The 12217-nt window shown below is 44.5% G+C and overlaps 1 protein-coding gene across 3 annotated transcripts in view; it reads left to right on the top strand.

The window, feature by feature from the left end:
• RHOT1 (ras homolog family member T1) overlaps positions 1–12217 on the top strand; it is a 60439-nt gene that overhangs the window by 23337 nt on the left and 24885 nt on the right. For all 3 annotated transcript variants that reach the window (XM_073563813.1, XM_073563811.1, XM_073563812.1), the window contains exons 11-13: positions 10252–10372; positions 11435–11519; positions 11813–11958. In XM_073563813.1, coding sequence (XP_073419914.1) covers positions 10252–10372; positions 11435–11519; positions 11813–11958 — 352 coding nt within the window. The remainder of the gene's footprint in view (positions 1–10251; positions 10373–11434; positions 11520–11812; positions 11959–12217) is intronic.

Here is a 12217-nt window from a genome sequence, read left to right as displayed (position 1 = left end):
AATCAGAAGGCAACATTGTGGGTGTCACAGTGGTAGAAATGTCACCTTTCCAAAACCAGCACCAGAATAGGGACATGTTCTTGGAGTTACCAGGTCTCCCTTGTGGAATCAGGCATGAGATACTCACGCTCAAGTCTAGAACGCTTCAACGGATCCCGCTGATTCTGAAATTGTTTTTTCGTGACATATTGTACTTCATGTTAGTGGAAAAATTTCTTCGATATGACTTGTGTTTATTTATGAAAAAAATAGAAATAGTGGCGAAAATATTTAAAACTTAGTGATGTCACACAAAATAGTTAACATTTCCCACATGTCTGCTTTACATCAGCACAAGTTGGGAAACATATCTTTTGGGTTTTTCTGGGGGGTTTTTGTTAGGAAGTTATAAGGGATAAAAGTTGACCACTGATTTCTCATTTCTCCAACAAAATGTACAAAACCATTTTTTCGTAGGGACCACCTCACATTTGAAGTGAGTTTGGGGGGTCAATATGATAGAAAATACCCAAAAGTGACACCATTCTAAAAACTGCACCCCTCAAGGTGCTCAAAACCACATTCAAGAAGTTTATTAACCCTTCAGGTGCTTCACAGGAATGAATGGAATGTGGAAGGAAAAAATGAACATTTGACTTTTTTCATAAAAAATTTACTTTGGAACCATTTTTTTTTCACAAGGGTAACAAGAGAAAATGGACCCCAAAACTTGTGCAATTTCTTCTGAGTACGCCCATAACCCATATGTGGGGAAAGCCACAGTTTGGGCGCATGGCAGAGCTCGGAAGGGAAGGAGGACCGTTTTGACTTTTTCAATGCAAAATTGGCTGGAATTAATGGTGGCGCCATGTCGCGTTTGGAGAGCCCCTGATGTGTCTAAACAGTGGAAATACCCAAATTCTAACTGCACCTCTAACCCTAGCCCCAATCGCTAACCGTAACCCTAACTCTAATCTCAACCTTAATCCAAACCACAAACCCAACCCTAACCCTATCTTTAACCCCAACCCTAATCACCCCTGGAAGCCGAGACCCTGGAGAAATTCCAACTCTGGGGGCGCTATACCCTTATTCCTAAGTGCCGTTAATTAACGGCGCTGTGGTTTAAGTACCCTTAACTGCCGCTGTTAAAAGGTGTATTGGCGGTCGTTAAGGGGTTAATAAACAAAATTTGTATTTTTATGGTGTTCCCGCATGCTACCTTTCCCCTTTTTCTTGACTCATGTATATATACAGCTCTGGCAATAATTAGGAGACCACTGCACAATGTTCAGTTTGTCTTATTTTTCTCTTTATATTTTTGAGTAAAATGTAAATTTATTCTATAAACTCCTGACCACAGGTCTCCGAATTTCCAAGCTCTAAATTTTGTATTTATTTTCAGAAAATGAGAAATGGTCAAATTAACAAAAAAAAAATGCAGAGTGCTTGCCGACCTCAAATAATGCTAAGAAAACAAGTTCATTATCATTTAGAAACAACAATACAAATGTTTTACCTCAGGAAGAGTTCAGAGATCAATATTGTGTGGAATCCCCATGATTGTTAACCCCAGCTTTCCTGCGTCTTGGCTGCTTTCCTCCAGTCTGTCACACGGCTTTTGGGTGACCTTATGCCACTCCTGGTACACACAGGTAAGCAGTTCTTCTTTGTCTGATGGCTTGTGACTCTCCATCTTCCTCTTGATTACATTCCAGAGGTTCTCAGTGGGATTCAGGTCTAGAGATCGGGCGGCCATGACAGGGATTGGATGTGATGGTCCTTCATCCACACATTGATTGACCTAGCTGTGTGGCATGGTGCATTGTCCTCAGAGTTGGGGAACATTGCCTGAGCAGAAGGAATCAGCTGTTTTTCCAGGATAACCTTGTATGCGGCTTGATTCATACGTCCTTCACAAAGATTAACCTGCCCAATTCCAGCCTTGCTGAAGCATCCTCAGATCATCACCGATCCTCCACCAAACTTCACAGTGGGTGCAAGACACTGTGGCTTGTACGCCTCTCCAGGTCTCCATCTAACCATTAGACGGCCAGGTGTTGGGCAAAGCTGAAAATTAGACTCATCAGAGAAGATTACCTTACTCCAGTCCTCTATGGTCCAATCCTTATGGTCTTTGGCAAACTTCAGCCTGGCTCTCCTTTGCTTCTCATTGATGAAAGGCTTTTCTCTAGCTTTACATGACTTGAGCCCTGCCTCTAGGAGCCAGTTACGAACTGTTCTTGCCGTGCACTTCACCCCAGCTGCCATTTGCCATTGTAGGTCACTTGATGTCATCCTGCGGTTGCTGAGTGACATTCGAATAAGATGACTGTCATCCCGGTCAGTGGAGAGTCGTTTTCACCCTCTGCTGGTCTGGATTTTGATACTTTTATACTACTTGGATTCGTTTGCTCCCTTTTTTCTCCTAAATTTGTATGTTTATGGAGCAGAACATAATATTATTATGGCGGCTTATTTCCATGGATTGCCGCATTGTGTTTTGTTGAAAGTATTGGGCTCATGTTTATTTCTAACAATGTTAAGTTTGTAGGATTTTTCTCTTTATATTTTTGAGTAAAATGTAAATTTATTCTATAAACTACTGACAACATGTCTCCGAATTTCCAAGCTCTAAATTTTGTATTTATTTTCAGAAAATGAGAAATGGTCAAATAACAAAAAAAAAAGGGGAGTGCTTGCCGACCTCAAATAATGCTAAGAAAACAAGATCATAGTCATTTAGAAACAACAATACTAATGTTTTACCTCAGGAAGAGTTCAGAAAACAATATTTTGTGGAATCCCCATGATTGTTAATCCCAGCTTTCCTGCGTCTTGGCTGCTTTCCACCAGTCTGTCACACGGCTTTTGGGTGACCTTCTCCCATTCCTGGTACACACAGGTAAGCAGTTCTTCTTTGTCTGATGGCTTGTGACTATCCATCTTCCTCTTGATTACATTCCAGAGGTTCTCAGTGGGATTCAGGTCTAGAGATCGGGCGGCCATGACAGGGATTGGATGTGATGGTCCTTCATCCACACATTGATTGACCTAGCTGTGTGGCATGGTGCATTGTCCTCAGAGTTGGGGAACATTGCCTGAGCAGAAGGAATCAGCTGTTTTTCCAGGATAACCTTGTATGCGGCTTGATTCATACGTCCTTCACAAAGATTAACCTGCCCAATTCCAGCCTTGCTGAAGCATCCCCAGATCATCACCGATCCTCCACCAAATTTCACAGTGGGTTCAAGACACTGTGGCCTGTACGCCTCTCCAGGTCTCCATCTAACCATTAGACGACCAGGTGTTGGGCAAAGCTGAAAATTAGACTTATCAGAGAAGATTATTTTACTCCTCCAGTCCTCTATGGTCTAATCCTTATGGTCTTTGGCAAACTTCAGCCTGGCTCTCCTTTGCTTCTCATTGATGAAAGGCTTTTTTCTAGCTTTACATGACTTGAGCCCTGCCTCTAGGAGCCTGTTACAAACTGTTCTTGCCGTACACTTCACCCCTGCTGCCATTTGCCATTGTAGGTCACTTGATGTCATCCTGCGGTTGCTGAGTGACATTCGAATAAGATGACGGTCATCCCGGGCAGTGGAGAGTCGTTTTCACCCTCTGCCGGTCTTTAGCTTTGTTGTCCCCAATGTCTGCTGCTTGACCTTATTGAAATGGAATGCCGTCTTATAAGTGTTAAGGATGGAGACAACATGACGCTCACTGTATCCCTCTGCTAGTAAAGCCAGAATTGAGCCCTTCTTTTCCTAAGTCATGACTTTTCTTTTCAACTCCTTTGGCATGGTTAAAAGTTATTTTTCATTCCTATTACTTTTGGGATATTACTAGTACTTGTTTTGCCATCCAGCTTGTCCTATTTTAAGAGGATTGTGAACACCACAGCAGGTTTTTATACTTTCCTTCGTTAAATAAGATTTGGCTCAGGTGATCACCTGATCAGAAGCACATTAAGTAGAATAACATAGTAGCATAGTTAGTAAGGCTGCAAAAAGGCATTAGTCCATCCAGTTCAGCCTATAAAATTCTGTCAGAAAAAATCCCCAGATCTACGTCCTTCTAAAGACCCTAAAATAACTGTAAGTATTGTTACGCTCCAGGAAGACATCCAGGCCTCTCTTGAACCCCTCGACTGAGTTCGCCATCACCACCTCCTCAGGCAGGGAATTCCAGATTCTCACTGCCCTAACAGTAAAGAATCCTCTTCTATGTTGGTGGAAAAACCTTCTCTCCTCCAGACGCAGAGAATGCCCCCTTGTGACCGTCACCTTCCTTGGTATAAACAGATCCACGGAGAGATATTTGTATTGTCCCCTTATATACTTATACATGGTTATTAGATCGCCCCTCAGTCTTCTTTTTTCTAGACTAAGTAATCCTAATTTTGCTAATCTCTCTGGGTATTGTAGTTCCCCATCCACTTTATTAATTTTGTTGCCCTCCTTTGTACTCGCTCTAGTTCCATTATATCCTTCCTGAGCACCGGTGCCCAAAATTGTACACAGTCCTCCATGTGCAGTCTAACCAAAGATTTGTACAGAGGCAGTATAATGCTCTCATCATGTGGATCCAGACCTCTTTTAATGCACCCCATGATCCTGTTTGCCTTGGCAGCCGCTGCCTGGCACTGGCTGCTCCAGGTAAGTTTATCAGTAACTAGGATCCCCAAGTATAACCTTACATTTATAATTGTTAAACTGCATCTGCCACCTTTCGACCCAAGTTCCCAACTTATCCAGATCCATTTGTAGCAGAATACTATCTTCTCTTGTATTGACTGCTTTACATAGTTTTGTATCATCTGCAAATATCGATATTTTACTTTTACCTTCTACCAGATCGTTGCTAAATATGTTGAAGAGAAGAGGTCCCAACACCGACCCCTGCGGTACCCCACTGGTTACAGCGCCCCAGTTAGAGAATATACCATTTATAACCACCCTCTGCTTTCTATCACTCAGCCAGTTACTTACCCATTTACACACATTTTCCCCAGACCCAGCATTCTCATTTTGTGTACCAACCTCTTGTGTGGCACGGTATCAAAAGCTTTGGAAAAATCAAGATATACCACATCCAATGACTCACCTTGGTCCAGTCTATAGCTTACCTCTTCATAAAAACTGATTAGATTGGTGTGACAGGAGCGATTCCTCATAAACCCATGCTGATATGGAGTTACACAGTTATTCTCAGTGAGATAATCCAGAATAACATCCCTCAGAAACCCTTCACATATATCACCAACAATAGAGGTTAGACTTACTGGCCTATAATTTCCAGGGTCACTTTTAGAACCCTTTTTGAATATTGGTACCACATTTGCTATGCGCCAGTACTGTGGAACAGACCCCGTCGCTATAGAGTCTCTAAATATAAGAAATAATGGCTTGTCTATTCCATTACTTAGTTCTCTTAGTGCTCGTGGGTGTATGCCATCCGGACCCGGAGATTTATCTATTGTACTCTTATGTAGCCGGTTTCACACCTCTTCTTGGGTTAGATTGGTGACCCTTAATATCAGGTTTTCTTGTTTCTTGGCATTTCATTTTCCACCGTGAATACTGTGGAGAAGAAGGTGGGTAATATATTCGCTTTTTCCTAGTCATCTACAACCATTCCTTCCTCACAATTTTATAAGGCTCCTACACTGTCACTTATGATTCTGTTACTATTGATATGGTTGAAGAAGAGTTTGGGATTATTGTTACTCTCCTTTGTGCTTCTCTGTTTCCTCTTTGGCAGCTGTAATTAGTTTTTTAGATAAAGTATTTTCTCCCTATAGTTTTTTAGATCTTCAGCGGGGCCGTCCTGCTTTAGTAGTGTAAATGCTTTCTTGCTACTGGTAATCGCCCCTCTTACTTCTGTGTTTGGCCCTCTTGGGTTTTTCCTATTTCTGGTCCTTTTATTCCCACAAGGTATAAACCGCTTACAGCGCCTCTTTAGGATGTTCTTACACATTTCCCATTTATTTTCTGAGGTGTCCTCTGGTTGGAATTCGGCTGACACTGGAATGGAATAGCCGTCAGACATGGAGAGAAGCAGAGTTTTATACAACGGTGTGGTGGGCTCTTAATTGTTGCCAGAGATGTATTTGTAGCGTGTAATGGGAGATCCCTGTTAGTGGTGCCCTCCAGTTTTCTTCTTTGCCTAGAACTCATCACTTGTTAAAGATGGAAAAAATATGTATATTAAATGGAAATGGGGGACAAATCTAAAGAAGCATAAAATGCTGTCTGCAGGGAATGCAAGGCAAGAGTTAGAAGAGCTAAAGCCAGTAATGAAGTGAGGCTTGTAAGGGAGACCAAAAGCAGTAAGAACGGATGTGGGGTATGTCAATAGCAAAAGAAAAGTCAGAGATGCTATAGGATTTTTACAGGATGAAAAGGGTGAAGTGGTCAGAAATGATGTCGAGAAGCCGAACTTTTACATTCCTATCTGTGTTCTGTAATAAAGCAAATGTAACATCACCTGATCTTCATGGGGCCATTGAAGGAATAAAAGAATCCACATTATCTATAAACAGAGATGGTGAGGGAACACTGAGCTAATTTACATCTCCTGGTCCAGATGAATTACATCCTAGGCTACTAAAAGAGTTAGAGCACATTGCAGAACCACTAGCCAGAATCTTTGAAAAATCCTGGAGAGCAGGAGAAGTCCCAGAAGATTGGAGAAGGGAAAATGTTATCCCCATCTTCAAAAAAAGGAAAGAAGGCGGAGCCGGGAAATGACAGGGCGGGAGCCTTACATGAAAACTCATATTTTTATTAATCACGAGTTCCAAAATGAATGTAAAATCTCGTCCAGACATTGACAAGGTTCGAAAAAAAGATTTTTATTTGAGATAATAACTTTCTCCTTCAGACTTTGCTTTCGGCACAGAATGCTCCTTTGCAGCAATTCCAGCATTGCAGACCTTTGGCATTCTAGCAGTTAATTTGCTGAGGTAATCTGGAGAAATTTCCCCCCATGCTTCCAGAAGCCCCTCCCACATGTCGGTTTGGCTTGATGGGCACTTTTTGGTACCATACAGTCAAGCTGCTCCCACAACAGCTCAATGGGGCTGAGATCTGGTGACTGCGCTGGCCGCTCCATTACAGACAGAATACCAGCTGCTTCTTCCCTACATAATTCTTGCATAATTTGGAGCTGTGCTTTGGGTCATTGTCCTGTTGTAGAATGAAATTGGCTCCAATCAAGCGCTGTCCACAGGGTATGGCGTTGCAAAATGGAGTGATAGCCTTCCTTATTCAAAATCCCTTTTACCTCGTACAAATCTCCCACTTTACCAGCCCCAAAGCAACCCCAGACCATCACATTACCTCCACCATGCTTGACAGATGGCGTCAGGCACTCTTCCAGCATCTTTTCAGTTGTTCTGCGTCTCACAAATGTTCTTCTGTGTGATCCAAACATCTCAGACTTGGATTGGTCTGCCCATAACACTTTATTCCAGTCTTCCTCTGTCCAATATCTGTGTTCTTTTGCCCATATTAATCTTTTCCTTTTATTAGCCAGTCTCAGATATGGCTTTTTCTTTGCCACTCTGCCCTGAAGGCCAGCATCCCGGAGTCGCCTCTTCACTGTAGACGTTGACGCTGGCATTTTGCATGTACTATTTAATGAAGCTGCCAGTTGAGGACCTGTGAGGCGTCGATTTCTCAAACTACAGACTCTAATGTAATTGTCCTGTTGCTCGGTTGTGCAGCGGGGCCTCCCACTTCTCTTTCTACTCTGGTTAGAGCCTGTTTGTCGTCTCCTCTGAAGGGAGTAGAACACACCGTTGTAGGAAATCTTCAGTTTCTTAGTTTCTTGGCAATTTCTCGCATGGAATAGCCTTCATTTCTAAGAACAAGAATAGACTGTCGCGTTTCACATGAAAGTTCTTTTTTTCTGGCCATTTTGAGAGTTTAATGGAACCAACAAATGTAATGCTCCAGATTCTCAACTGGCTCAAAGGAAGGTCAGGTTTATAGCTTCTCTAATCAGCCAAACTGTTTTCAGCTGTGCTAACATACTTGCACAAGGGTTTTCAAGGGTATTCTAACCATCCATTAGCCTTCTTACAGAGTTAGCAAACACAAAGTACCATAAGAACACTGGAGTGATGGTTGTTGGAAATGGGCCTCTGTACACCTATGAAGATATTGCATTACAAACCAGACGTTTGCAGCTAGAATAGTCATTCACCACATTAACAATGTATAGTGTATCTCTGAATCATTTAATGTTACAGTAGCTTCATTGGAAAAAAAACTGTGCTTTTCTTTAAAAAACAAGGAAATTTCTAAGTGACCCTAAACTTTTGAACAGTAGTGTATACCAGGAAAGATCTTTGAACAAATTATTACACAGCATGTATATAAGTACTTAAATAAGAATACAGTAAATTAACTAGTGCCAGTATGGGTTTGTACGAAACAAGTCATGCCAGACTAATCTAATTTCCTTCTATGATGGAATCACTGACTGGGTCGATCAGGGAAATGCGGTATATATACTATATCTCAACTTCAGCAAAGCATTTGCTAAAGTATCTCATACTATCCTTATTGAAAAAATGACCATGAATGGGATTGACAATGCTACGGTTAGGTGGATTCATAACTGTGGTAATAAATGGTTGCACATCTGGAATAGTGTGCTCAGTTCTGGTCACCACATTTTGAAAAAAGACATTGAAAAACTGGGGCAAGTTCAGAGAAGAGCTACCAGGATGGTGAGCGGACTGCAGAGTATATCCTATGAGGAACGATTAAAGTATCTGGAAATGTTTAGCTGCAAAAAAAGAAGACTGAGAGGAGACTTAATAACTGTCAACAAAAATCTGAAGGGCTGTAACATTGTAGAAGGTTCATCTTTATTCTCATTTGCACATGGAAACCCGAGAAGCAATGGGATGAAACCGAAAGGGAAAAGATACACATTAAATATTAGAAAACACTTTTTGATACTGATGGTGATCAGAGTGGAACAGGCAAGGTGGTGAGTTCTCCTTCAATGAAATTCTTCACTCAGAGGCTGGACAGTGAGTGACTCTTGCATTGAATTAGGGGTCCCTTCCGACTCTAACATTTTAGCTGATCTCCTAAAGGGCACAAATCAGTGATGGTTAAGTGGTCTTCAGTGGCTGAGAGGGCATTTCAGGAGCTTAAACTGGACTTTTGTAGACAACCAGTGTTGGTAGCACCACATTTCTCCAGAGCATTCATAGTCCAGACAGAGACATTGGATGACGGGCTAGGAGCTGTCATGTCCCAGTGGGTAGTATAGACCTGGTAAGCTACATGGAAATGAGGATGCTCCGTCACGGGTAGATTGTGCCCAGCCCTGCTTTTTGCAGAGGGGGTGGGTATGTAGGAAAGCAAGAGGTATGTTCTTGGATGGCAGATATGTGTCAATGAGGTGGTTGGTCTCTATAGTGTAAAGTCTGTACCAGTCATAGTAGGTTACTGAGCAGGATAATATGACTGGATTTTGGGTCCTTGATTTAGGAGTGACAAACAGGGTTTGGATGGGAAAGGTTGTTAGTATAATTCAGCCTGGGGCTTGCAGACCTAATAACAGCAATTGGGTTAGCTCAACATTGTGGAGTTTGGGCTGGTGCTGAACTAAGGTGGTTGTTTTGTGAACACGTTTAAACTGCTAGAGCCGCTACTGCCTGGAACACCGAGACTGCTACATTACCTTGTCTCATTGTGCCTGAAGAAAGGACTGTCTATTGTTCGCTTGTACTGGAGAAAAGCTGTTTTCATTTGGAAGCTGTAAAGATTATGAAGGGACTCTAAAATTTATGCTTTTTTGCTATAAAAACCTTGTGGCAGTGCGTATCCAAGCAGCTACCAGAGAGCTGAATCCCTACAATGAGTGCAGTGCTGACAGCTTAGATATAGATGAGTACAAGGTGACTCTTCTCTTTTCCCGCAGGCGGCTTAGATACAGATGACTAGTGGATACATGAGCATAGGGTGACGTCGCTCTTTCCCGCTGGTAGCTTAGATAAAGATAAGTAGTGGATATGTGCGTATATTGATGACAGCTTAGATACAGATGAGTAGTGGATACATGATTATGGGGTGACGTCGCTCTCTTCCATAGGCGGCTTAGATACAGATGAGTGGTGGATACGTGTGTATTGTACTGACAGCTTAGATACAGATGAGTGGTGGATACGTGTGTATGGTACTGACAGCTTAGATACAGATGAGTAGTGGATACATCAGTACGGAGTAACCTCTCTCCCTCTTCCAGGCTTCCTGTTCCTTCACACTCTCTTCATCCAGAGGGGGCGACACGAGACCACGTGGACGGTGATGCGCAGATTTGGATATGACGATGACCTGGAGCTGACGCCGGAGTATCTCTTCCCTCAGTAAGTGTCCACATTGTATGATTTGGGAGGGGGCTGCACTGCGGAGGAGGGGCTGTACTATGGGAGGGGGCTGCACTGCGGAGGAGGGGCTGTACTACCGGGATAAGGGCGAGGGGCTGTACTGCTGAGGGGCTCTACCACAGAGGTGGGCACAGGCTGCACTGCTGAGGACAGGCTCCAGAAGGGCTGGACCACGGGTGGGGAGAGGAGCTGTACCGCTGGGGACAGGCTGCAGAGGGGTTGTACCACTGGGGGGGAGCTGGACCTCGAGGGAGGAACTGCAGAGAGGATGTACCTTGTGGGAGGGGTTGTAGAGGAGCTGGAATTTGGGGGAGGGGTTGCAGAAGGACTGGACCATGGGGGGAGGGGGGCTGGACCACACGGGTGGGGGGGAGAGGGGCTGAACCATGAGGTGGGGGAAGAGAAGAGAGGCTGGACCACGTGGGGTGAGGGGAATGGGGGCTGGACGTTGGGGGCTCCCGTGAGAGAGGGTCGGACTACAGAAGGGCTGGACTGCGGGGGGATAGGTTGCAGAGGGAGTACGAGCTGCGGTTGAGCTGCGCCACAGGGGAATGAGCTGCTCTGTGGGGAGTGTAGGGGGGGATTTGCTATGCTGTGGAGGGGTTGCGCCATGTAAAGACAATTTGTGGAGGGGCTGTGGTGGGATGGATCTGGTGCCGTCTTCCCTATTGACATCTGTGGCGCCCGAACATCCCCCATCCCCTGGAGTTCTGTGCCCCATCACGTCCGGTTATCCACCACATTTGGATCCTTCAGATGGAACCTGAAAACCCACCTCTTCAAAAAAGCTTACTTAAAGCCTGTAATGACCACACAACCACCTCAACACCATCGAAGCTACTGCAGCCCCCCCAACCTACTGTCTCCTTCCCCACCATCCTGTAGCATGTAAGCCCGAAAGGGCAGGGTCCTCTCCCCTCTGTATCAGTCTGTCATTGTTAGGTTACTGTAAGTGATATCTGTAATCTGTATGTAACCCCTTCTCTTGTACAGCACCATGGAATCAATGGTGCTATAGAAATAATAATAATGTATTTTCAGACTGAAGGTCCCTGTGGACTGCACCACGGAGCTGAACCACCACGCTTACCTCTTCCTGCAGAGCATGTTTGACAAGCACGACCAGGTGAGAAACTTCTAGCCAGGTGTCACCTCCCATTCTGGTGTAGGAAGACTGTGTAGACTGGCTCGAAGTCCCTTTGTCAGGTCATGGCTGACCATGGCCACCATTTGTCACTACTGAACCACCTGATGATGGACAGGTGTCAGGGTCTCTGATGCCTTGTTTCCAGCATGTGACCTGATACCTTCTCCCCCAGAAATAGGCTGAACTAGATGGACATAAGGTCTTCCTTCAGCCTTCAAAACTATGTTACTATGTAGATCCTCTTAGCAATTCTCATATCTTCTCCTGATCAGGACCGGGACTGCGCGTTGTCTCCAGAGGAGCTGAAGGATTTGTTTAGGGTCTTCCCATACATGCCCTGGGGTCCTGACGTTAACAACACGGTCTGCACCAATGACAAGGGATGGATCACGTACCAGGGCTTCCTGTCACAGTGGACGTGAGTGTCGCTCTTCATGGGAAGCACTCCTACACCATGCTGCCTTTGTGCACCTTGCTCTCCTCTTCCCCCCGCCGCCTCGCTCTCCTCTTCTCCCACCGCCGCCTCGCTCTCCTCTTCCCCCACTGCCTTGCTCTCCTCTTCCCCTGCCGCTGCCTCGCTCTCTTCTCCCACCACTGCCTTGCTCTTGTCTGCCCTGCCGCCGCCTCGCTCTCCTCTTCCCTGCCGCCGCCTCGCTCTCCTCTTCCCTGCCGCCGCC

This window comes from Dendrobates tinctorius, unplaced genomic scaffold (genome assembly GCF_039654945.1).
Source record: "Dendrobates tinctorius isolate UK_male_01 unplaced genomic scaffold, ASM3965494v1 ptg000399l, whole genome shotgun sequence".
Taxonomy (NCBI): domain Eukaryota; kingdom Metazoa; phylum Chordata; class Amphibia; order Anura; family Dendrobatidae; genus Dendrobates; species Dendrobates tinctorius.
This window is presented reverse-complemented; position numbering and strand designations above follow the sequence as displayed.